This window comes from Trichoderma citrinoviride (genome assembly GCF_003025115.1).
Source record: "Trichoderma citrinoviride strain TUCIM 6016 unplaced genomic scaffold BBK36scaffold_7, whole genome shotgun sequence".
Taxonomy (NCBI): Eukaryota; Fungi; Ascomycota; class Sordariomycetes; order Hypocreales; family Hypocreaceae; genus Trichoderma; species Trichoderma citrinoviride.
In genome coordinates, this window is record NW_020194715.1 from 533,263 (window position 1) to 557,339 (window position 24,077).

Below are 24,077 nucleotides of genomic sequence, written 5' to 3' on the forward strand. Positions count from 1 at the left end.
ACAATGTGGTAACGTGGGCAGTGCTAACGAAGTTTTGATGTGCATTCGCCCCAGAGTCGAGGATTAGTCCATTTTCGATACTAGCACCCGTGGGCATTGCCAGAGCTTGCTGCTCTAACAAACGAGGCCCGAGCATAGACTTTCGGTGTGACGAGAATGTGCCTGAGCGCCCGACTGTGGATGTAGTATGTCGCCTGCAGTGTCTTGTTCGCAGTTCCATCGCGGTCAGGGCTTCAAGGAAGCAATAGGTAAAGCTTCTAGAGACATCCAAGCCCTAGTTTAACACTTCATGTTCGGGGCAGGGAGCTGTGGCAATCCCAACTTCCTCCTTTCACGCCCATGGCAGAAGGCTGAGTCGGAGCATTGACCAAGCCACAGAGGGTGGTATCTTGTGATGCGAGATTCGAACAGACGCAGCGAATAACTATTCTCACCCAGGGGGCATTTGGTCGGAAAAGTTGATCCACTGGGGCATCTCCAGCATCCCCCAGGTCAAAAAGGTCGACATTTCATCCGCTGTCTTGATATAGTCGTCCACTGAGGGTTGAAATAGAGCTCCATTTTGAGCCATGACACTCGCAGACGGCATGACTTGAAGGGGATTTCTTTGAATCAGTGACTGGCTCATGAGTTCAGGTGCCACTTCGAATGGAGGGTAACTTGGTCTCAAGAGCGGCAGCGAGCTTGCCAAGTCATTGCCGCTGCCCTTGTCTATCGGCTCATCGTAGAAAATGCTCTGAGATGCTTGGATCAAGGGTGATTTGGTATCCTTCCCCGATGATATTGTCTTACCGCCGCTTCCCGACTGTGCCTCTGAAAGCTGCAGCCTTCCTCTCCGAAAGGAGGCCAATGCGGAAAGGTGGTGGACGTCGGGAGATCCAGTGACTTCGGCCGGATCGATGGGTATGCTAAGGCTGGGTATCAGTCAACGGTTCGGGCTGGTAATTACTCGTAGCAAAGAACGAACCCAAGTGTCTCTTGATATCTCTCTGCAATGTCTCGGAAGCCAAAGAGATGACAAAGCGGAATGATACCTCGAATCTATGGGTGCCTGTTAGCACATAGCGAGCAATCGATTGACCCATCAAATCTCACAAACTGCGTGGGAGCCTCCTTTCCCCGATCGTGAATGCCTAACAGGAAGTTCAGATTCGTTATGATATTGTCCCTAGTGACCTGCAAGGTCTGGGGCGATCGGTCCACAGTAGCTGCGTAGATAATCTGCACCTTGGTCGATTCTACAGCAGCGTCCGGACAGAAGAGGTCGTCGAATGCCTTCGGGCTGAAACTCATGCCAGTCCGGATGATGTCGGAAACCCGGCTCGCATGGAAACGACACAAACTCTGGCAGTGTGTGAGAAACTCGGATGGCGCGTGCTTGAAGGCTGGCGCCAGAGGAAAGCTGAAGCCGGCGAGCGATATTCTGGTGAGATCGAAGATGACGGCATGTATGAAAAGGTGTAGAGCAAAGACAGCCCCAAGCATCCCCTTGTCTTTGAGCATATATAAGCTGGCATCTGTGAGATAATACCGCTCCGGCAAGTTGTTATACAGTGCCATGAGTTGATCAATGATTCTGACAAACTCAGAAGACGTTTCCCAGACACGCATTTTAGGGGCAGCGACCCGAATAAGCCTACGAGGGATATCATTAGCAAGAAACAGACTTGGTTCAGAAGGGGAAACTCACTGCATGACTTTGGTCCTCAAGCGCACAACTACAACCAAGAGAGCTGCCAAGTCCAGATCCGCAATGACTGTGTGCATTGCCGAGTCTTCGATTTGCGAAAGATAGTGGGGTATTAATGAGAGTTGAGAGGTATTGAAGCAGTCGTCGGAACAGGGAAGGGGGATGTTCGGCACGTTGTCTTTCCAGCACATGTTTTTCTCGACGCCATTAGCTGCAAGACCGTCAATGACGAAGCAGGCCCAAACGATGCGATTCTCTACCTCTCGTTGCATCATCTGAGCGACTGTACAATGGTCTGGAAGAGGTCGCGGCATATCGAGGCTGAGAAGTCTAATGGCTCGATGCAGAAAAGCCAGCAAAATAAAGACCAGAGCGTGCTGGTCCTCCCGAAGGCCATACTCGCAGAGAAGGGCACCTGCCTGCAAGACGAGTTAGGTTGAATGAATAGCAACTGATCAACGCTTGACGAAAACCCACCATGAGATTTTGCACCGTTGGAGCATGCATTTCTCCTAATATCTCCTTTCTCGCCCTCTCAGCCCATGCCTGACCGGGGACTATGCTCGGAAGTGATTCGCGATCGGGTCCGTCAAGAGCGAGTGTCGCATCAAAGTAGATGTGTCTGCGGTCATATGGCGGATCAGCTTTCCCGTCTTCAGTCATATCCGCTTTGTATACACTGCAAGAGGGCATCGCCTACCTTGCGCCAAGGGCGCACATGGCATAGAGCAGAGGCTCTCCATAATCCTCAGCTATAGTGGCTGACTCAAGCGACTGCATGAAAGAAGGCGGGTGGACGAAAGAGATACAACGAAGATGATGTGATCGGTCAAAGAAAGCATTCACTAGACGGAGTCGAAGGCCGTGGTCTTTTGGCAGAGTGTCTGTGCATAGACTTAAAGGGGTGTTAGTGGATGAGGCCATGGTGAGCACCAGTCCACGTACCTCTCAATGTTGACGCCAAAGGCATGCAACAGGGCGGGATTTGTCCATTGGCCAACATCCAGGGACTGAACCGAGGCGGTCGAAGTGAGTCCCGCAGCAGCAGCCGTCGAGCTTGCCACAGAGCTGGCGGGCTGGGTCGATGATTCGCGCTCTTGCTGCTTATCCGGCTTCGAGGGATAGACGCAGGGCAGATGACGCAAGATGCAGCGGCGACATGATGGTCGAGTCTTGGTGCAGCGGTGCTTGGACGACCGGCATTCCTCACAGGACCCAACCCGTCGCTTTTCCACCCCGGCAGCCCTGAAGATGTCGTCTGCCGACTTTTGCATCTCCTTGCGGGAGATGAATTCGCTCTGCGGACTGAAGCCTGGACATCCGACCCCCAGACGGAGGCAATTCCGGCACTCGGGCATTGTTTTGTCGCATTTGACCTAACTCCATAGATGAGAACTTGATCGAGCAGTGAAGACAAGATATGGGAGGTTGGAGCAGCTCAACGCCTCGGAGTCTGCTCCTCTCGGCTAGCCAAGGCTCTGCGTACCTTTCTTGATCGGCAGACCAGGCAGGCTGCGGGGGTTCAAGTCAGCGACCATTGTCCCTCTTCCATTGAAAACCTCGTATTTTGTCAAGAGGTATCTTGGGACACAGACAGAGGGATATCGATGATGCTTCAATATGGATCGTCGGACGCTCTCACCTATGGCTGCCATCGGCGCGCTCTCTTCTAGAGCGGTAGTCGCGCCGCCGCGCTGCTGGCCGGACGAGCCCATTTGCTGGCACGCTGTCGCTGGGAACAAGTTTCGCGGAGGCTGCTAGAATGACATCCTTCTCTCCTTGATGCCGCAAGAGTGGCCCTGGGCGCTGGCATGGCTCAAGTGCCGAGGAGAAGTAGAGTTGAGTTTGAACTTGAGTCTCTGAGAATTGCGAAATGCAAGTTCAATCATGCTATGATCGTCCCCTTTCGACAGCGGGCTCACTGTCCCGATCCAATCCCAGGGCTTCGGCGGAGCCCCAGCCTAGTGTGTCGCGCTCTGCAGCTTCGGAGTGATGCTGCTGGCCCTGGCTAATATAAACCTGGTGCTGGTGCCGGTGCATCTGACGGCCAGCGTGGATGGTGGTGGGACCCCGGGCTTTTTCTTCAGGCTGGCAGGGGACGAGTTCACGGCACCGGGCCCATTAAACCCTGTAAGGCTCAGAGAAGCTTGAATCCATGGGACTGGGGGCTTCGCTGGGCTGAAGGCGGCCACGATGGCGCTTGGTGGCTCGAGTCATGGCTTTGATGGAGAGACAGACATGACACAACTTGAGAATTACGCGGGGACGAACATTCTTGGTTGATTGATGCTCTTGTGGAGGTTAGTTTATCCCTTCCCGTACCTTCCCCAGCATCAACGTCCTCGGTGCAACGTTATCGATATCATCAAGACCGTAGCCGTAATTTGCAGGGCTTCTCTATTCCCTTCAAAGCGAATCTACCTCGTGAAATTACCCTTGTGATGCAAAACTACTCACGTCAAGAGCTATTCAGCACTCGCTTGGAAATTGGCATCGGTAGATACACCGCTCCAAAGCTTAACGTGGTGGCGCTTTGCCAGCTTACTGACACGAATTCATAGAGCGTCGCAGGCTCAGGAGCATACGTTGACAGAACAGGGTGCCTTCAAGCAGATTGCATTATAGACTGAAGGCATCCCAGCAATCAAGGAGTCTGACAAGGGTACCTTTTACGCCATCAGGTAAACTTGCCGGGATCATGATAGCTCAAGGTCAGTTGAAGGTGCTCACCTTCCTAGCAATTCCAACGAGGACAACGGCTCGTCAACTCTCCAATAGTCAGAGAGGCTAGCAGCAAGCCACAGCTGTCACCATGTCATCCAACCTAACCCAGATGTTCTATGTTTTATCCTTGAAATTTAGGCGCTCTTAGTTCAGTTACCGGGCCTGAGAGTGTCTCGAGAGAGTTGATCGAGGGTTGCGCAGCTATCCCAAGGGAGACATGGTAGTATTGCTCGTGCAAGCGTCGATGCTTGCAAGTTGATAGTCGATAACAGTAATCTCGCTTGACGCTTTGGTCTGAAACGCATACCCCATGTAATGCCTTTAACCTGGCATGTGTGTACCGGCATCTAACAGTCAATCGATCGTGTCTCTTGGTCATTGGCAGTTGGTTGCGGTTGTGCCGCGTAACCAATGGTCAACTCCTACTTACCATCTCCTAGTATCCTTGCGGAAGGATTCTACCCATTGGGAAAGGGCAACCTGTTACTGCAGCTTTCTTAGCCCCCTCATTGCTCATGATTACCTGGTATGTCAACATTGCCATCCAATCAACTCCTTACTTCCCGACTCCAACCACTGCAACCTTGAGTCTTCAGGATCTTCACTCAACTCTTTAGCACGCTCCACAATCCGCTGGTCTCTGAGTGGGCAGATCTTCCGCTAGTATTACGAATGTCTAAGCCAGCGCCAGAGTATCACTCAGTACTTCGTAACTGCCTACCTTGGCACATGGAGCATAGAGCCAACCACATAGAGAAAACGGTTACGCGTTCTCTATGCCGCTAAGCCTACATGATACAAAGGCACTGTCTCTTGGTTCGGGACGCATAAAGACGAAAGAACATTACTGTCCAGGTCCAAAGCCGAGTTCTGGTGGCGGTGTGCGAAACGGTTCGTAAGAGCTATCTCAGCGCGTACGGCCCGTACACGAGCAAATGAAGATGAAGCATTATCATCGTGATGTGTAGTTAATATGCCAGTCTTACGCATCACTAGGGTTTGCCACGTGCAGAGGTCTAGGCAACAATAAACGGTACCCTGCAGTATGGCAGAAGTTGATGCAACGTCGAAGATTGACAGCATCCGATAATAGGGCTCAAGCAGGGTCAGCGCTAGGACCAGGTCAAGGCCATCCCAAGTTCAATATGGTAAAGGGCCGAAGTACGTAAGATGGGAAATAGCGAGGCTGCAACTTGACGGGATTGTCTGATCTACCTTATGACCGAGGAAGGTCACAGTGATGGGCGGCCGGAGGTAGATCCGGATTTATGAGAGGAAGCCTATTGGAAGATGACACGAGTTTTATCGTAATTCGTATTGCTCCCAAACCCCCCTTGCGGCTGATACTGATTGTAAACAGCTCCAGGTCTTTAGTAATAAGAGACTCCTTGAGCTTGAGTGGTATCATTGAGCATTGTCAAGAACATGTGTTATCACACCAAGATGGGTCTTGTTATCAAGCTCATATTTCCATAATTGCGCAGTATCACATAATAGTTTATTTCTCACACGTCTCTTATTGCCTCCTCAAATTGGCTTCGCTGTCTCGAGCTCATCTTCTTCAGACTTCTTACATTCCTTCGACTCCCAGAATGGAAGAAACCTCACTGCCAAAGGCGCATGCCGACAAGATGGAGATGATTACACGTAGGCGTGGATCTGGCCCATGCTCGACAGCTCCAATCTTTGACCGGCCGCACTGTCCGCCTTGCAGCTCAACCACAGCGAGCAGGATCCGGATTGGTTACCGCGGCTGCAGACAATGGAGGAAGCATGGCAGATGAGAAATCGACAAGAGACAGGACCGATTGTACGGGGTAAATGCGTGTTGTGCCCTATGACATGTGACAGCTGCTGGCACATCTACAGGTACACGGCCCAAGAAACCGAGAGACCACTTGAGACATGAGTTTTCTCAACGATTGATGTGTGAAGAGACAATATTTTTCACGATGTGAAAACGTCGTACATTACGTGTATCAATAGGTCTGCCACCTTGCCTTGTCGAAAGCCGGTACAAGTGCCGACGTACCAAGAAACTCGACGCTCAATCAGAGGCCCCGAGGTGCGACCATCGTCAGCAACTACTGAGTTTCTACCGCCATGGTCGCAAGTGAGGGGCAGAACAACGAGAGATGGATTGCACCGCTGATGCTTGATACAGGGCTTTCTACCAAGTCGATCACACATTCCCGATGACAGCACTGATCGTTTGTGCAACTCCTGTCGCCTCCACGATTAGGTGACACAGATTCCAGCAACCCGGAGCGACCAGGCTACATGTATCCATACATGTATTATACTAGAAGGATGGAACATGGAGCCTTTGTCCCGAAGTCGCCCTTTGCCGGTATGAATGCCATAACTCGACATGAGCCCATTATCTCTCCAGAGATTGCCATCAACGCGTCCAATTGACTTTATGTAAGCGAATTCAAAGCTACGAGTATCGATATCGATTACAGCTCAATCGCCATCTGCGCTATCGACGCGGCTCGAACTCTCTTATCAATCTGGTGGATCCCTCCTCGACCTCCTGTCGCTCCCCCGACTTGAAAGGCGCCGCAAACCGGCGACATCCGTCCATCTCTCTACCAACATGTCGAGCAGCGGTAAGCACCTGTCGCTTCATTCCGGGTCCATCGGCCACGGCAAGTGATAAGCGCACAAGCAACACGAGAAGATGAGGTTCCTCGGAGCTCGGAGGAGAGCTTCTGATCTGATATGACCCCACTAAGCTGACGGTAAGAGCTTCTCCTAGCTTCACAACCCGAAGGATAAGAAGACGTGCGACGCCACCTATCGTATTCCGTCATTCTCAAGACTTGCATACAACCTTGGAACCCCTTGGTGAGACACGAGAACAAGACATGGCAACCACAATGTCTCTGCGAAAGGCTGGTGGACTCGGCCGCCAGTTGGCAACGTACGCCACGGTTGCGTCCAGGGCCTCGATACACCCCATTGCGCATCCGCCTGGGTCTGGAATCCGGTTCGGCGCGGTTGTCCACGGCGTCAACGTCGACAAGATATCTGGTAAGGAGCCTTGGTTGCAGAGAGAACCCCCTTCTGTGTCACCCTGGCCGCAACCATCCCAGCATGCACTATATCGTAGCAGCACACCAGCTAACGGTATCAACGTCCCTCAGATGCCGATTTCGACATCATCAAAGATGCTCTATACAAGCACCAGATCCTCGTTTTCAAAGCACAGCATGACGCATCCTCCAGGGCGCAGTACGAGATTACGCAACGGTTCGATCCCAAGGCGACAGCCTCGTATGGCCACGGGAAGACGCTCGACGCGAAACGATCTATCCTGCATCCAGACCTCAAGACGATCCCGCATCAGCCGCAGGTCCAGGTGATCGGAAACGGCTTCGTAGAGGAGTATGAGGGACTGAAGGACATCCAGCTGCGGCACCCCCACCACAAGACGTTCCACGCCACCGTAATCCCAGAGGAGGAGGACCTGGACTTTACCCGCTTCTACAGATGGCACATCGACGCCGCGCTGTACGGATTGGCCCCTCCGGTAGCGACAACCCTCTTCGCGGCCCGCGTCCCCCGTGGGCGTAGGCAGACCATTCGATACGAGGACACGGGCGAGGAGCTGGACGTGCCGCTGGGCACGACGGCGTTCGTCTCTGGCTACACCATGTATGACCTCTTATCGCCGGAGGACCAGCAGTTTGCCATGTCCACCAAGGTCGAGTACGCCCCGCATCCCTACGTGTGGATGAGCGGCGCCAAATCGCGCTCGGACGGTCTGGGCCTGATCTCGGAGGGCAAGGAGGTGCCGCTGGACAGCCTGCCCGAGATTGAGCAAGACAAGATCCAGATCCTGCCCATGTGCTGGCGCAACCCGCAGGACGGCCGGCTGGCGCTGCAGGTGCACCCATCTGCGGTTCGAAAGCTCCATCTGGCTGGCGGCGAGGTTATCGACGATCTGAAGGAGGTGCGGGAGATTGTTCACCGACTGCAGCGGCCCGGTATCGCGCCCAAGTATGTGTATGCACATGACTGGGAGGAGGGCGATTTCGTCATCTTCCACAACAGAAGCCTGCTTCACTCCGTCGTCGGGGCCTTTGCGGAAGACGAGGTGCGCCTGTTTCGCCAGTGCAACATTGCGGGCAGCAGCCTGCCCGAAGGGCCACGATACTTGTAAAAGATAATTTGTCTGCCCGAGCGCCCGTCGACCTGTCGTGGCCGTGATGGCCTCAACGGTCACTCCGCCATCGGCCGGCTACGCGGCTTTGCCAGAGCAACGCGGGCTGCCGATCACACAGCAGCAGCACAGGATGCGGCAACAGGCTCAACAACCCGTCAGGACGTGACGGACGACAACACCCTCTCGTCTTATACCGCCAAAACGCTCACTCCCTTGCATATACATACATGCACACTCTAATCAGTCTCCCATACCGAAAAGCGGAAGCCGGGACGCAACGCAACGCCGTCTGTCATATTGCCCAGAATGTGACGGAGCAGAGAAGTTGAGGAGGGGGGCCGCGTGCTTCGTCCCCCCGCATAATACGGATGGATTCAGAGCAGCCCCATCCTCGCTTCTGCTACACCGTCCCTTGTGCGGGAATAACGGCAGGGTGGGCTCAACGTTGTGTAGAGGTGCATCTATGTAGACACCGAGCAACGGCGGGTTGATAAGAAGCGATCTCGGCACCGCAGCTGTGCGAACTCTGCTGTTCTCATGACCCGCGCCCTCGCCTGGAGAAGGATGAGATGCAGCAGCGCATCACGAGGCGCGAATGCCCTCAATCAACCGGCCGCGTCTGCGTCCTGTCGGCTCAGCTGCCGACTCGCACACGCACCCAAGCCGCGGCTAGCGCATGCACGGTGGCCGGAAGGGGGCACTTCGGGCGTGATTCGTGCGCGCCAGGGCTCTGCGGGCCCGCTGCGGTGCGCTGTAAGATTACGGCTAGTGGGGGATTTCCGGGGTCCTTTGGGGTTGCAGACGCGCTGTGGCTGCCTGTGGTCCAGCAGCGATCCAGCGGTGTCGGGCCCTCAATCAGGGTCCGGTCAGTGCAAAGCGTTGAGCCACCTACCGCATGGAGTCCAGATCGATGCGCCGTCTTGCGTCATTAGCCTGGGTGGGAGCGGGAAGAGAGGAACTTTTCGTAGATTGATTTGATAATAAAACGCCGGTGCTTATCGCAACCGCCTCCCTGCCTAGAAATTGCACCCTGGTGACTGTTCTGATATTTCTTCGGGGTCCATCTGCTTATTATTCGCCTCTTGGTCTGCGATCCTTCTGGTTGTTTTGCATTTACATTCTTCTTCTTCTTCTTCTTCTTCTCATATGGGAGTTGATCTTGGAACTGCTCTCATGGCTAGCAGTTGACCAGGCGGATAGACTTTTTGCTCTGGCACGTCGACGCGGTGTGAATTCTCATCTCACCTCGTTGACCTTTTCGTCTCATCTCGTCCATCTTTTCACTTCGATTCTCCATAGAAGTCTCCAGGAAAATCTCAGAGCAACCGCCACAATGGCGCCCCCCGTCCCGGAACCGATATCCTCCTCCTCCTCCTCCGACCTCACCCTCATGGACCCGGAGCCCATGCCCACCGAGACATCGCTCCTCCTCCCCGGCAAAGCCACCGGCCTGGACCCCGACGTCGAAGATGCCGCCGCCCGCAGCAAGAAGCACCACCACCACCACGGCGGCGGCAAGCCCCTGCCCGGGATGCAGGTCTTCTTGCTGTGCTTCGCAAAGGCCATGGAGCCCATCGCCTTCTTCGCCATCTTCCCCTTCATCGCGCAAATGGTGCAGCGCAACGGCAACCTGCCCGACTCGGACGTCGGCTTCTACAGCGGCCTCATCGAGTCGCTCTTCTCCGCCACCCAGATGGTGGTGCTCTACTTCTGGGGCCACCTGGCCGACACCGTCGGCCGCAAGCCCGTGCTGCTGTGGACGCTCATCGGCATGGCCGTCGCCACCTTTTTCTTTACTGTCGCGACCACCATCTGGCAGATGATCCTGTTCCGGTGCCTCGCCGGCGTCTTCAGCGGCTCCGGCCTGGTCATCCGGACCATGCTCTCGGACCACACCACCTCGGAGACGCAGGCCGTTGCCTTTAGCTGGTTTGCGTTTGCCAACAACGTCGGCATCTTCCTCGGCCCCATCATCGGCGGCGCGCTGGCCGACCCCGTGGAGCAGTTCCCGGGCCTCTTTGGCGGGATCCGCCTCTTTGAAGACTACCCTTACATCCTGGCCGGCGTGGCCATCACCGTCATCAACATTGTCAGCATCGTCCTCTCCATGCTGTACCTCGAAGAAACGCTCGAGCCCGAAGAAGACTCCTCCACCACCCCTGGTGCCTCAGCAGCAACAGCAGCACCCGCCCGCCCCCACCGGCTGTCCACCTGGGAGCTCCTCCGGGCGCCCGGCGTCGGCATCGTCATCTGGGTCTACACGCACGTCATGTTCCTCGCCTTCGCCTTCACCGCCATCCTGCCCGTCTACCTCTTCACTCCCGTCCGCCTCGGCGGCGTCGAGTTCTCGCCCTTCCGCATCTCCGTCTGGATGGCCGTCCAGGGCGCCAGCCAGGCCACCTGGCTCATCGTCGCCTTCCCCTTCCTGCAGCGCCGCATCGGCACCAAGGGCTCCATGGCCGCCTGCGTCGCCGCCTACCCCTTCTTCTTCGCCGGCTACGTCGTCATGAACTTTCTGCTGAGGATCGGCACCGAGTCCGCCGACGCCGCCTTCTGGGCCGTCGCCCTCGTCGTCGCCTTCGTCGGCCCCGGCGTCTCCATGGCCTTCACGGCCATCCAGCTCGCCCTCAACGACGTCTCCCCCAACCCGCACGTCATGGGCACCCTCAACGCCCTGGCCATGACCGCCGCGAGCGCCATCCGGTCCTTTGTGCCGGGCGTCTCGACCGCCATGTTTGCCATTGGGGTGAGGAACCAGATCCTTTGGGGGCACCTCGTGTGGGCGATTCTGATCCCCATTGCCATGTCGCTGTCCATTTTCGTCAGGTGGCTGCCGGAGGATAAGCAGTCGCATAAGATTCTTCGTGAAGAGGAGGATGAGTGAAACATACACTTATGAAAGAAAGGTGGTTCATATCTAAAAAATGGTTGTTTTGGAAAATGAAGAGCTGGATGAGATCTCCTTTTTGTATAAAAGTGGCTGAGAGGGGTGAGATACGAAGCAGGTGATTGGACAAACAAATACTGCATAGATAGCATCATGAGTCTCATGTTTTCTGCATCTTCTTTGATGACATGTATATAAATACAATATCAGGTCAAATAAACGAGTCAACGATATAAATTTACCTTCACACTATGGGCATCCTCCATGTAGGTGTACAAACCGAGCATCTTGCTCTTAATCCGATTCAACAATTCACAACCACCCCGCTCCATTCACACTCAAGAACCGTCACAAACAAGATCAAAATGGCGTCAAATTCAAGTTAAAACCAGTCGAATAAGAGTTAAGATTTCTGTATGTGTATATATACCGTAGACCAGCAGCAAGAGGAAGAAAGGTAGCCCCAATGTTCCGTCGCAGGCCGGCCTTGAACGTAAGGTAATATTGCGTAAGACGCCGTGCTGCCGTAATCAAATTCTTTCCTTTTAAAAAACCTGTATGTAAATGCTTGAAATGATGGAAAAAGAATAAAAAGCCCATAATGCCCAGTCCAGTCCCTTTTGAGTATTCTTTTTTTTTTTTTTTTGTCTTTTGTCCTTTTTGTTGGTGAAGACGAGAGAGAGGGAGGCACAACGTCCCTCTTCAAGACCCAGATGAAAGGGAAAAAAAAACATGAAACCACCACCTCGTATATACCTATTCTCGTATGCCATTAAGCAAAACACATCTCATCTCCCAATAGCGTTCAGAGAGTGCACTCTCTTAATCAGTCTTGCCAGCCTCCTCGTCAGCGAGCTTGTCGCTCCTCCAGCGCCTCCACTCAAACGTCTTGCTGGGCTTGGTCCGGATCGTCTCCGTCAGCTTGGTCTCGCTGCGCTGCAGCCAGGTGTCGGCGGGGGCAGCGCTGACGGGCCACAGAGGCACGTTCTCGGAGCTAAAGAAGAAGTCCTCGGGCTTGTAGTTGGCGTGCGAGGCGATGATGTCCATGTCCATAGCAATCTGCTCGCAGTAGGTGTCCAGGGGAAGGTCGTTGACGTCGTGGCCAAAGGGATTCTCAATCTCCTGACCAATGAAGAGGAGACCGAGGATGATGTAAGACGCGACGGTGGTGGCGGGAATGGTGATCCAGTTGAGCACGCTGACCATCTGGAAGGGAAGCAGGATGACGTAGAGCCATGTGATCTGCTGGAACAGAATTCCGTAGGCAATGGGCAGGGGCGTGTTGAGGACGCGCTGGCAGCCGGTGTAGGCATCGTTGAGGGCGGCAAGGTTGTTGTAGGCGAGCGTCTGCTGCATGGGGACGGGGAGCTGGCCTCGGCTGACCAGGTCGTCGATCGTCACGGCAAGGTGGTTGAGGATCTCAAGCGGCAGGTTTCCCAGGGGCTTCTCCGCCTTCTTGAGCTGCTTCCGGGGGTTGCTGGCAGCGAACGAAAGACCCAGGTAGTCGCCGACGGACTTGAAGAAGTTCCTCTTCCCAATGTTGGTGGGCATGGTGGAGGTGGCAGACTTGGCGAACGTGTCCAGGTGGCCGACCAGGTGCTCTATATCCTGGTACGCGGTGTAGGGCTCGAAGCGCAGGCTGTGCTTGAGGGCAATCGCATAGGCGACCACCAGGTTCATGGCGCTGATCTTGTACAGAATCTGCCTGCGGATGTCGACATCCGGCAGGGTTTTGGCGTGGATCCAGAAGATTCGGCCGAGAGCCTGCGACGAGGTGACCAGCGAGGCGAAGAATCGTCGGCCTTCAGCATAACGCTCGTATGCCGTGGAACCACGGAAGCTGAGACCGGTCGAGACGACGAAACCGAGGACCGTCAGCAGGATGGAGTTGACGCCAATGTTCTTATGGGCCTTCATGTAGATGAGGGTGATGCAGGTACTCCAGGCGGACATGCAGATCAGCGGCACAATCATCTTGGGCAAGATGCTGCCGTGCATCTGCAGGAACAGGGGCCACTTGGAATGCTTGTCCATGTCGCGAGGGCCGGCGAAGTAGTCCTCGAGGTTGAGCGTGTGCCGCCGGCTGATGGGGATCGGCGCGGCCATCCTTGAGCCGGGCACGTTCGTCTGCTGCTGCTCCAGAGGAATCTCCAAGCTGCTTCCGCGATGTTTCTCGTTGGGCTGGTTGGGGTTGTGATCCACGGCCGTCACCTCCGTGGGGACGTAAGCATCGCCGTCCGACATGGCTTCGGTCGATCTGAATATGGCGTTGCGATGGGGTATTTGTTTCTCAATTGGGTGATGTCAGGCTGCAGGTGACTTTGTCCGTCTATTGTACGGCAAACAAAGAGGTCCTTTGTGGTCCTCTGGGCGTCTAGAGAAAAGTCGAGGCTGAAAGAGTGAAAGAAGTTGAAAAGGCCGCAACTTGAAGACAATGACGGAGGCAAGCAGCAAGCAGAACAGAAAAAAAAAAAGGTCACACAACTGTAACACACACGGCAAGAGGCCTGTGAATAAGGTCGGTAATGAAAGAAGATGAAGGATAAAAAGGAAAAAAAAAAGAAAGGGGAGGAAAAGAGGGGACCGCAAAGGCAAGGGACGAGGATATAAAAGAGAAAGGGGAGGAGAGGCAGGAAGAGGAAAACGAGAGAGAGCGAGGCCAGGTCGATGCTGAAAATATCACCAGGTCGCATTGGCCTCGGACATGGATCTTGCGTCGAGTCTGTTCTAGCGCCGCTTCTAGGTGCAGTGCAGCCCCGGGGCCCTCCACGAGGCGCGGGGATCGATTGATTCAGGCACCTGCGAGGGCCGTAGGGCGCAGGCACAGTGCCGTCGACCCCTGAAGCGCCACCGGGCTCTAGTGAGTTGCTGCTAACGGTGGGAGCTCGCCGGTACGGGTACCTGGCCGTTTGGCTGCTCCGACGCTGTTCTTCACCAGAAGCTCGGGCTTGGACAGGAAGGCTTCAGGTACAGGTACCTCTGTGTGATTGTGATTGTCCGTCGTTGCCTCGCAGGTTTCAACTTTTTCTTCCTCAGGCTCCGATCTTTTCTCCTTTGAATTCCAGGTTCTCATGCCGCCGTCATTGATTCATCTTTTCTCCACGAACTACCTCACTTCAGCATCTCCAGCGTCTGATCCATTCCTTTACCGGCCCTCGTGCCCTTGTTGAGCCTCTTCTCCCTGCTCCTCATCCTCCTGGTGCTTCCTCCCAGTTGCCAGGCCCCTGGTCCTTCTTCTTCTGCAAACACATGCAAGCCGGCGTCTCCATCGCGCAACCATCCAATTCGCCCGCCCAAGCGGTGGGTTCCATTCAGACCCGCCGTCTGAAACGAGGTGGCTTCTCAGGAGGCTGCTTACATACAGCAAGCGGCGTGATGTCGAACGGCAGTACTTGGCCGGCGTGAGCCCCGAGGTACCGCTGCTGGGCGATTCGTTGGGCCGATACGCAGCAGGGACGACATGGCAAGTCGCTGACATGCAGCAGCTGCATGACTGGCTAGAGCCAGTCTCATCTTTTGGTCGACGACCCTCCCATGCCATGCAAGCCATGCAGCGCCACCCACAGCGGACAAGGGGTTCGAAACAGGGCATGAATTTCGACGCAGGAGACGGCGGGTGGGTGCGCTGGGCCGTGCAAGCTCTGGTTGGGTTGGCTGCAGACGAGGCCATCGGGAGGACACCACCGAAAACTCTATCACCACAGCGAGGTCTGAGCGTCAACCGGCCGCGCAGCAAACTGAGACGAAGCCGCCGCGGCCACCATCTGTCAACCCCTTAGCCAAGAGGCTACGAGCCCACGGCGGAGGTTTTTGGAGGCAGTCCACTGTTGCAATCTCTCTGTCCTCCCAAGGCCCAGCCAATACGAGGTCACCGTTGGGCCCAGCAAACGGCGCCGTTCCATCAGCCGCAATGCCTCCCGAACGGGGCCCCTTTCCTCTATTTTAGTGTCTGTTAGGGCGAGCCATCATCAGGTTTTTGGCATCGTCCATGACCGGCACTTGGAGCCACTTCCTTGTCTCTGTTGGCCTCTACCGTGCTTGCACGTAGCTGGCCGCGAGTTAAGTGCTTAGCGTCAGCGTCTACGGGTACGGACCGTCGCTATTTGCGGCACACAGACGAGAGACGGTGAGCTTGTGTTGGGACGTCTGGATGAGTATTCATCTCACAGCAAGATGGCTGGTCGTGGTATCAATTGCAGAAGTTCGAGCAAGGGAACGTCCATGGGGAGCGGCACCGGCCGGTGGGCCAGGAGGCCGCGTCAGGACGGTCGATTAGTATTCCGGAATCCGACCCAGTCGACAATTTCCAGGCCCCGAAAAAAGAAGAGATTTTACGACGGTCCTGTTCAAGGGAGCTCCTTACAACAAGCTTTGAGGACATGTGCCAAGCTCAAGCAAGCACCAACGCTTGGTGATCCCGGCTGATGGGCCCGATTGCCTTGCGTCCGAGCCTGGACCAGCAAATGCAACTCAGCAGTTGTGAGTCAACGAGTCCATGGAGGCCGCAAGGTTCTTTCGAGCTACAGCAATACGAGCGTTCGCACTACAAACGAATTGCCTGGGTATTTGACGGAGCAGTCCAAGCGCACATGAACGTACAGGGCTCGAGAGCTGCCCGGGGCTACAAGCATGGGGACGGGCTCAGGTAAGGGGGCGAAATTCTTATTTCTCCCGCATTGGGCTGGTGCTTGCGTGATCGCGATTTGCTCCGCATCGAATCGTCAGACTCGATCCTCGGAGCCTCCAGCGAACCAGCCAGGCCGACTATCCCTTTCTGGGGGCCGCGGCAGGCTGGCCAGGAGCATCAGCAGACAACCGCTTGTTGGTTGGTTACTGATCAGTGGCTCTGCACGATCATAAAGGCAGGGCCTTCGGCCGGGTGAAGCATTTCTCCATCTTCGCTGATAAAACTCGTTTCGAGACAGCGCTGGTTCGAGGTCGCATCGTGGCGAAGCACGTCTGTTCCTGTTGGCGTTGCCAGTCTTGGCTCTTAGCTGCAGCAGAATATGACCTAGTGGTCCAAATTTGGGTGCAACGCTCGAAATCATCGTCCCACTCGCGAGGACGGAGATAGGTATGTATACTAAAAATACATAAGCTATAGCTCGGGGGTGGAGGCAGAGAAGACGATGCATGACTCAGCCCATTGAGGCTCAAGTAGGACTGAAATTGGTCTGCCCTCGAATTGACAGCTGACGGTTGAGAATCCTAGGATGGCTTCAGGTTTGAGAATCAATTACATGGTATTCGGACTCTTCATGTTTGGATTGATGATGTCCAAGTTGCACAGACATAGGGGTTTGTGCCACAGCATAAGATCACGAAATGTAACCCATACATTCTTCACAGCTGGGCTGAATCATGGGCACACGATCATGCTGTCAGTATGCTGACCGCCGCGACTCGGCTCATGATGAACAGTGCAGATTGCTATCTCGCAGTCCTATCCCAAACTGTCATTGGGCAAGGAAAAGATAGACAACTATTTGCAACCGAGTTGGGAAGACTCTGGCGGCATCAATCACGGACTGTCCGCCGTCGAATGCGAGTAAGACCGACGCTGTTCCTTAACAGACCATTATTTTCGTCGCGTCACACGAGATGAAGGACCAGCATAGCTACCCAAGTCTTTCGGTTAAGCTTGCTCAAGAGAATCAAAGAACGGGATCCATAGATGAGCATCATGTGCCTTGATCCGGACAAGGCCGTCCATTGCCTTGATTGGCTTCTCAACCTGGTTTGGCTCAAGTTGCCTGGTAACGTCCCGGACAGTTGTCTAACAGGATCTGGGCTGTCTTTCAATAATTCGCACCACGTATATTTCCCACTTATTTCTTACCTGCTTAAGGTATGTTGCACTATGATGAGCATCTGACAATTCAGGTTCTGATATATTATTTGATACACCAGCCTGGCCGAACGGACTGATTGTTGTTGTTTAGCTTTCTTACAGTAATGAGATGAGTTGGCGACAATTGAAGGTTGATTAAGTTGTTGCGAATCATTGACATACAACTCGTCTGCCTTCTAAACTCGTCACAATTGCATGCAGAGGTGGCCATCAGATCCCTTCCAGTCTTGCTTTGCCATCCGTCCTGCTTTGGCTTGCTATTAAGTTTTCTTGCGAAGCCACACTGTCGGCTCTATCCGTCTGGGGAGTCTGAGTCTCGGTTCGCGCGCTTGCGCTTATGATTCCTCTTTCTCTCCTTCTATGCGTCAAGTCCGTGCTTGAACCCCCCGAGATATCATCGCCCGGGTCCGCTGGAAAGGCTTTTGGCCTCTGCCTACTGCCGGTGCTTGCTCATCTATCTATCTGACCTATTGTCTAATGCCGTACGCGATTTCCGCCACGTGCGTCCTGGCATGTCCCTTAAATTTTTTCTTTCCTGCACCAGCTTGAGTACGTCGTTGACTAGTAGTGCTGTCCGCTGGCGTCGCAGACCACTGAGTAATTCCGGGCAGTTGCTGGATCATGTCCTACAGCAACACCGGGGGATCCTTTGTCCATGTCTTTGTTGAATCGTTCGAGTATAGGCCAGCCGCGTGACCTCTTTGCCACATCTTTCTCAACTGCACCATAGCTTTAGGAAGAAAACAGCGGACGATAATGTATCAACTTGGCTGACTGCGCGGGTGCGTCTCCCCTAAGCATCAAAGCTTGGAATATTTGACAAGAACTGCCATGTGTCCATGATCACATATTCGGGGCATTCGAGCGGGCTGGTTGCGTGCTTGACTTTGTTGAGTTTTGCAATACAACTTTCTGTGAAAAAGAAGAGATGTGATTATGTATGTCTGTTGATGATGGGTGAAGGTCCTAGGCCAGCTGTAGGAGATGGGGGAGGCGGGACCTGTTATATGCTCATGAAGCACACGAACTGATGTGGTCGGACCGGAATGGGGTCACCCTGTAACTCGACAGTGAAAAAGGAGCGGCATCTACCCACGTCATCTCACAAATGTCAATCAGCCGTAGAGAATTCCCATGTCTCGCGAAAACCATCTGGCTTGACTGGAGAGTTGGGGTGAAGGCGCAACTCCGTAGGTGCCGCCGTCACCTAAGTCGGTTGTATATGTGCCGAATCGATATGTATGGAGAAGCAAAGCCCATAAACAGCATCTTGGAGTCATTAGAGAGGTTCGTTCTGCTATCGAGATGAAGGATATTCTCAAGAGATTTCATCATTTTCCAATTGGACATCTTCTATTTTGATGGACTTGAGTTTGTGAATACTGTTATGCTGGTGTTATCGCGATCTCTGTGCATAAGAGACTGTGTTAGAGATCCCTGACACAACCAGCAATCGCAGGGCGAAACCCGCGGCAATGTTCGTTGCAGCTAGACCGCGAGATGTTGACTCGATGTTGTTAATTGCCTCTGATCACTAAACATACAGATCAGAAAAAAGAAAATGCAAGCTTTCGCCCGACTTACCTATACAAACGTCATGTATGGCTGGATCTACTCCACAGGATAGACAGTTGGAAGACGGCAACAGTGGAGACTCAAGAGTCATGGTCTTCAAAACAGCGCCGCTTATCTATCACACACGACGAAACGGCACGAGTTGGCAGAACCAGCGGTGTTATCTCTCGGCGGTCTTGTCTTTCGGCGGTATTATCTTTCCCACCGCAAGATCCCGAACTCCCGATCGTGCCATTCATCAAGGGACCTGCTATCAAGCCTCCATGGTCTCCCTATCAAGCCTCCATGGTGTGGCTGGGTTTTCGCACTAACTGACGACAATGGCCGATGCCGGCTATTGCTTGCAGTTTACACACAAAGTCCAAGACACACCATCTTCATCAGTTCTTCATCTACAAATAACCACAGCATCAGTCAACAGCCTCAGTCAGAAAGCAGCAGCCGCTGCCGCGGCCGACAGCATCAGCCGTGATGGCTGTTAAACTATAGCGCTGTTATATTACACCGCAAAGCTTGCCGCCGCCAAAGAGAAACAACAAGCGGAATACACAGTCAAGGCCACAGTCCTAACTAATCTAGTCACGTGATATTACACATGACTATAGATGTCACACGTGACTATACACATGCATCATAGCCGCAGCCTCAGCAACCTGTTATAGTGTATATAAGCCAGGCACTAAGATGCAGTAAATAGCAACACCAAGGACCGGCTGATTTTGCAGTATTGCGAGCTTCAAGCTACAATTGCATTCGCATTGTATACGTGATCGTTGTTGCAGCCAATTTATATGGCGGCGCCGTAATCGGACTTCCAGCCACACAAGCCACAAACCATGGAGGCTTGATAGGGAGACCATGGAGGCTTGATAGCAAGTCCCTTCATCAATTGCCAAAGAAACTCAAGGACAACCCCAAAAGAGACGCATTATTAATGCAGCTTACCTACGCAACTCCATACGCCCCATCGGACTTAAGCCCAAGGAAACCAACAAGTACTATCTAGTAAGATCCTAATCTCAACTCATACACATAAGCCGAGAACCGCCCGTCCAACCCAATTTTGTCAGCAAACAGAACTGCCGAAACCCCTCATACATTGACACTACATCAGACCAAAACCAAACGGAAACCCCGATGCCCTTAGGCAACACACCCATAAGCTATTCATCGCAGTGTTAAGGTCCGAAGGATGGAAAAGGTATTGACTCTTAAACGCCGATGAATGGGGCGCCCTTGCCGCGGCACCACGGCCTCGGCTCGCGGCAAAGGCGAAAGTGGACTGTTTTATGGAGTCATGGAACCCCGAAGAGGCCGTCCAGTCTCTAGAAGCCTTTTTTCTTTCTTTCGAGTTTATGATGTAATGAAGGGCGGCCCCATCTTCAAGTTGACAATGGAAAACATATATAACAAGGGCGCAAGCTGTAAAACATGGCTTGATTCTAACCACAAACTATCGATTGAGTCTCCGTGAAACTACCACTTCTGTTCTCAGACTCCTTTCCAGTGAAACTCAGTCCTTTACTCTTTTCCAATTGACGGCGTTTGAAAGCTTCCAAGACTCAAAAAGTTCACATCAACTCAATGGCTTCTTCCGAAGAACCCAAGTTCGAGGGCTGGGTCGCCCTGGACAAGGACTCGGCCGAGGGCAAGATGGTCTGGCAGAGCTACGACGTGAAGCCGTGGGAGGAGACAGACATTGACATTAAAATCTCACACTGCGGCATCTGCGGCACGGACCTGCACAAGCTTCGATCCGGCTGGGTAAGCACAGTCCCCCCCCCCCCCCCCCCCCAACTAGTAGTTGGACCGTTGTCGATGAAAAGCACATCTCACTTACACGCCATTAAATCGCCAGGGCCCAACCGCATACCCCGTCGTCGTCGGCCACGAAATCGTCGGCACCGCCGTCCGCGTGGGCTCCGTCGCCGCCCAGCAGACGGGCATCAAGGTCGGCGACCGCGTCGGCGTCGGCGCGCAGAACGACTCGTGCCAGTGCCGCAAGCCCCCGGAGACGGTCGAGGACCACTCCGACTGCGAGGCCTGCGCCTCGGGCAACGAGGTCTACTGCCCGCGCATGGTGACCACGTACGGCGCGCAGTACCTCACCAGGGCCGGCGGCAAGAGCATGGGCGGCTACGCGCGCTTCCACCGCTGCCCGGCCAAGTTCGCCTTCAAGATCCCCGACGGCCTGCCGAGCGAGCACGCGGCGCCGATGATGTGCGCGGGCGTGACGGTGTTCTCGCCGCTGGCGCACTTTGGGAACAGGGGCGAGGGCCCGCTAGACCAGAGGCTCAGGGGCATGTCCGTGGGCGTGCTGGGCGTCGGCGGCCTGGGCCACTTTGGCATTCTCTTTGCAAAGGCCATGGGCGCGGAGCGCATCGTGGCCGTCTCGCGCCGCGCCAACAAGCGCGACGACGCCCTGGCCCTGGGCGCGGACGACTACATCGCCACGGCCGAGGACGAGGACTGGGCCAAGAGGCACGCCCGCTCGCTCGACCTCATCATCTGCTCCATCTCGAGCTCCAACATGCCGCTGACGGAGTACATTGGCCTGCTGAAGCGCGACGGCGTCTTCGTCCAGCTGGGCCTGCCCGACGACGGCCAGTTCAAGATTGGGGCCGCCACCATCTGCTCGGGCCGCCGGAGCTTGACGGGCAGCTTCATGGGGTCGCCGCATGAGATCCGCGAGATGCTGCAGCTTGCGGCGGACAAGGGGATCAAGCCGTGGGTGGAGCAGTGGCCGATGAGCGAGGCGAACCGGGCCATTGTTGATATGGATGCGGGCAAGGCAAAGTATCGGTACGTCTTGGTGAATAACGATTAGAGGGATGGACGTGTAAAGAGGGGAGTTGTTTATAATTTTATGTCGATGGGTCTTTGATAAGAAGCAATAATAATGAGCATGAAGTATATGAGAAGCTTGTTAATGGCAGAAGCAATAATATCATTTTTCAAGTCAGCAGTCATCCAGCATCTCACAAATCCAATGCCTTCAAAACTCACCAAGATCTCCTCCGCCAAATTGTCCATCTCATGCCAAAGCTCAAGCCAGCAAAGAGAAAGTCGAATGATCCCCGTCATCTTCATTGAATGCCTCAAGCCACCTCTTCTGGGGCTCCCTCAAGCCCAAGGCAATCACATCACGATACCATGGCTGCAAACAAGAATCCTGTCCTTCCTCTCTGGATGTAAGAGCGTGGAGAGTCTGATGCTGTCACTGTCCGTCAAGTGAAGTGAGTAAAGCCAATTCATTCTATATCGCTAAAACGCTTACACCAAGAATTAGGGTCCCTGCTTCTTCTCGATTTTACATTCATGTCCATGACTCCTGTAGATATCTCTTCCCACAACACTTCGAAGCAAATCACTCCTCCAACCCCCATCCAGCCTTCACCTCAACGGCGCCGGCAGTTCTGCCGCAGGAGGCTCGTGCGCCGGCACCTCGGCCACATAGAGAGGCTTGCTCACCATCCCGGCCTCGTTCGACAGCTCGCTCGGCGGCGACTCCCCGTGCAGCTCCGTCGGCGGCGTCGTCTGGCCCGCGCGCACGTACTGCTTCCGCCTCCTCCACCACCAGAAGAACAGCCCGAGAGCCAGCCCGACGACGACGACAATCGGCACGGCGACCCCGGCCCCGATCGCGGCTTTCGCCCCCGACGACAGACCAGACGATGCCTCGCCCGTCTCCTTTGGCCGACCCGTTTCCGTCGCCGTCGTGGACTTGCTCCTCGTCTGCGACGTCCTCGTCGTCGTCGTCGTCGCCATGGTCGTCGTCTCCAGGTCCGTCTTCTGATACACCATCCGGATGCCAAACGCATTCAGCCCCCCCGGCGACTGGAACGCGCCCACCACCGTGCTCGTCGTCCCGCCATTGCTCACCGTCACGGGCAGAATCGTGCCGTCCCCGTCCGGCGCAATCCACGTGCAGTACAGCGTCGACCAGACGCTGAACAGCGTGCTCGCCGTGACGCACGAGAGCGACACGTCGGTGCCGTACGTCGGGCAGCACGTCACCGTCGTGATGGTCCTGGCGCCGGCGTTGTCGTGGCAGGCGGAGTAGTAGCCCCTGGGGCAGGCCAGGCCGGGGAGAAGTAGGACGTCTCGTCGGTGTGGAAGCCCTTGGGGACGCACGAGGTGGAGAAGTCGATGCCGGAGAGGAAGGAGGACGCGAAGATGCCGTCACAGTCCGAGGGGCGGGTGAAGGTTGTTGTGAGGGGGTTGAAGGGGAACGAGGTGACGACGGGGACGGCCGGCTTGGTGGTTGCCTGGGTGGCGGTTGAGTCTATGGCGGCCATTGGGAGGGTTGAGTTTGTATGGGAAGAGGAGCGTTGGTGAGGATATGGGCAAGGAAGAAGCAGTACAGGAGCTTCAACGCGTCAGAGGGCCATCTATTGCTGAGGAGATGTCGATGTGGTTGTCGTTGGATGAAAGCTTTCGAGCAGAACGTTGAACTCGACCAACGACGCGCATAGATCACAAGCGGCTGAAGAAGAAAGGAAGAAGAACAACTGGAAGAGGATGACGAGAATGAAAAGAAGAAGCAGAAGAAAAGAAAAAGGCAAGCTCTCACAGATGCAACGCCAGACAAGGACCAGATTTTTGTGCCTCTTCCATCCCCATCCCATCAACGCTACCAACTTACATGTACCCTCAACACCACACAGCACCCCCATCAACACCCATCCTCCTGCCATCGGTACATCCCAACCGCTAGCCCTACGGCTCATGTAGCACATGTCCAACTCATGTCCCCAATTTCCCTGCCTCGTCACCCCCCTCCCTTTGAACGACCATCAGCATGCAGAATGAGTGATAGGCCAGCCACTCAGAAAGAGCCCCCGGCTGGGGCGTTTTTTGGTCCTCTTACATCTTTGTTCCCACGCGAAGGATCGGCCTCCATGTTCGGGATGGGGTCTTCAGCTTTGGCGAGCGGGCCAATGGGATGGGCAGAGGAGGTGGAGATGGCGGCACGGTTTACATGTGCCTTGTCTTTTGGTCTGGGGGGAGGTTGGGTTGTCCGTTGTATGGAGGAGAGGTTGAGCAGGGAGTTGCGGAAGGATCTGGTTTTTCTGGAGTGGAATCAAGGATTGCGGGTTGCTTGTTGGTCGGATCGAATCATCTTGTGCTTACTGAGGATCTTAATTTCAATCTTCTTTTCTCGTTGACTTTGGTTCTC

General features: G+C 54.6%; 6 protein-coding genes across 6 annotated transcripts; 3 read left to right on the forward strand and 3 right to left on the reverse strand.

Moving 5' to 3' along the window:
- Positions 1–430: 430 nt before the first annotated feature.
- BBK36DRAFT_1119127 (hypothetical protein) lies at positions 431–3,048 on the reverse strand (the record flags this gene model as incomplete). The annotated part of the gene is made up of 7 exons (XM_024890554.1): positions 431–914; positions 968–1,041; positions 1,096–1,636; positions 1,691–2,109; positions 2,168–2,312; positions 2,391–2,585; positions 2,636–3,048. 7 exons carry the CDS (start codon positions 3,046–3,048, stop codon positions 431–433), a joined length of 2,271 nt encoding a protein of 756 aa, XP_024749568.1.
- A 4,248-nt stretch (positions 3,049–7,296) lies between these two features.
- On the forward strand, positions 7,297–8,582 carry BBK36DRAFT_53811 (Clavaminate synthase-like protein; the record flags this gene model as incomplete). Its single annotated transcript, XM_024898224.1, has 2 exons — positions 7,297–7,450; positions 7,564–8,582. 2 exons carry the CDS (start codon positions 7,297–7,299, stop codon positions 8,580–8,582), a joined length of 1,173 nt encoding a protein of 390 aa, XP_024749569.1.
- A 1,534-nt stretch (positions 8,583–10,116) lies between these two features.
- Positions 10,117–11,469, forward strand: BBK36DRAFT_65856 (MFS general substrate transporter; the record flags this gene model as incomplete). The annotated part of the gene is made up of 1 exon (XM_024898451.1): positions 10,117–11,469. The coding sequence occupies one exon, from the start codon at positions 10,117–10,119 to the stop codon at positions 11,467–11,469; it is 1,353 nt and encodes a 450-aa protein (XP_024749570.1).
- A 482-nt stretch (positions 11,470–11,951) lies between these two features.
- BBK36DRAFT_1135347 (hypothetical protein) lies at positions 11,952–13,891 on the reverse strand. Its single transcript, XM_024892614.1, is given in 5 exon segments — positions 11,952–12,066; positions 12,108–12,145; positions 12,197–12,270; positions 12,286–13,757; positions 13,867–13,891. 1 exon segment carries the CDS (start codon positions 13,714–13,716, stop codon positions 12,295–12,297), a length of 1,422 nt encoding a protein of 473 aa, XP_024749571.1. The 5' UTR covers positions 13,717–13,757; positions 13,867–13,891; the 3' UTR covers positions 11,952–12,066; positions 12,108–12,145; positions 12,197–12,270; positions 12,286–12,294.
- Positions 13,892–20,482: 6,591 nt separating this feature from the next.
- Positions 20,483–21,725, forward strand: BBK36DRAFT_65858 (GroES-like protein; the record flags this gene model as incomplete). The annotated part of the gene is made up of 2 exons (XM_024898452.1): positions 20,483–20,662; positions 20,757–21,725. 2 exons carry the CDS (start codon positions 20,483–20,485, stop codon positions 21,723–21,725), a joined length of 1,149 nt encoding a protein of 382 aa, XP_024749572.1.
- Positions 21,726–22,291: 566 nt separating this feature from the next.
- BBK36DRAFT_1168872 (hypothetical protein) lies at positions 22,292–23,196 on the reverse strand (the record flags this gene model as incomplete). The annotated part of the gene is made up of 2 exons (XM_024895239.1): positions 22,292–22,967; positions 23,000–23,196. The coding sequence occupies 2 exons, from the start codon at positions 23,194–23,196 to the stop codon at positions 22,292–22,294; spliced, it is 873 nt and encodes a 290-aa protein (XP_024749573.1).
- Between the last annotated feature and the right edge of the window lie 881 nt (positions 23,197–24,077).

Excerpts from the sequence above, each read along its gene's own strand:
- BBK36DRAFT_1135347 (XM_024892614.1), bottom strand. The coding sequence starts at position 13,716 with ATGTCGGACGGCGATGCTTACGTCCCCACGGAGGTGACGGCCGTGGAT.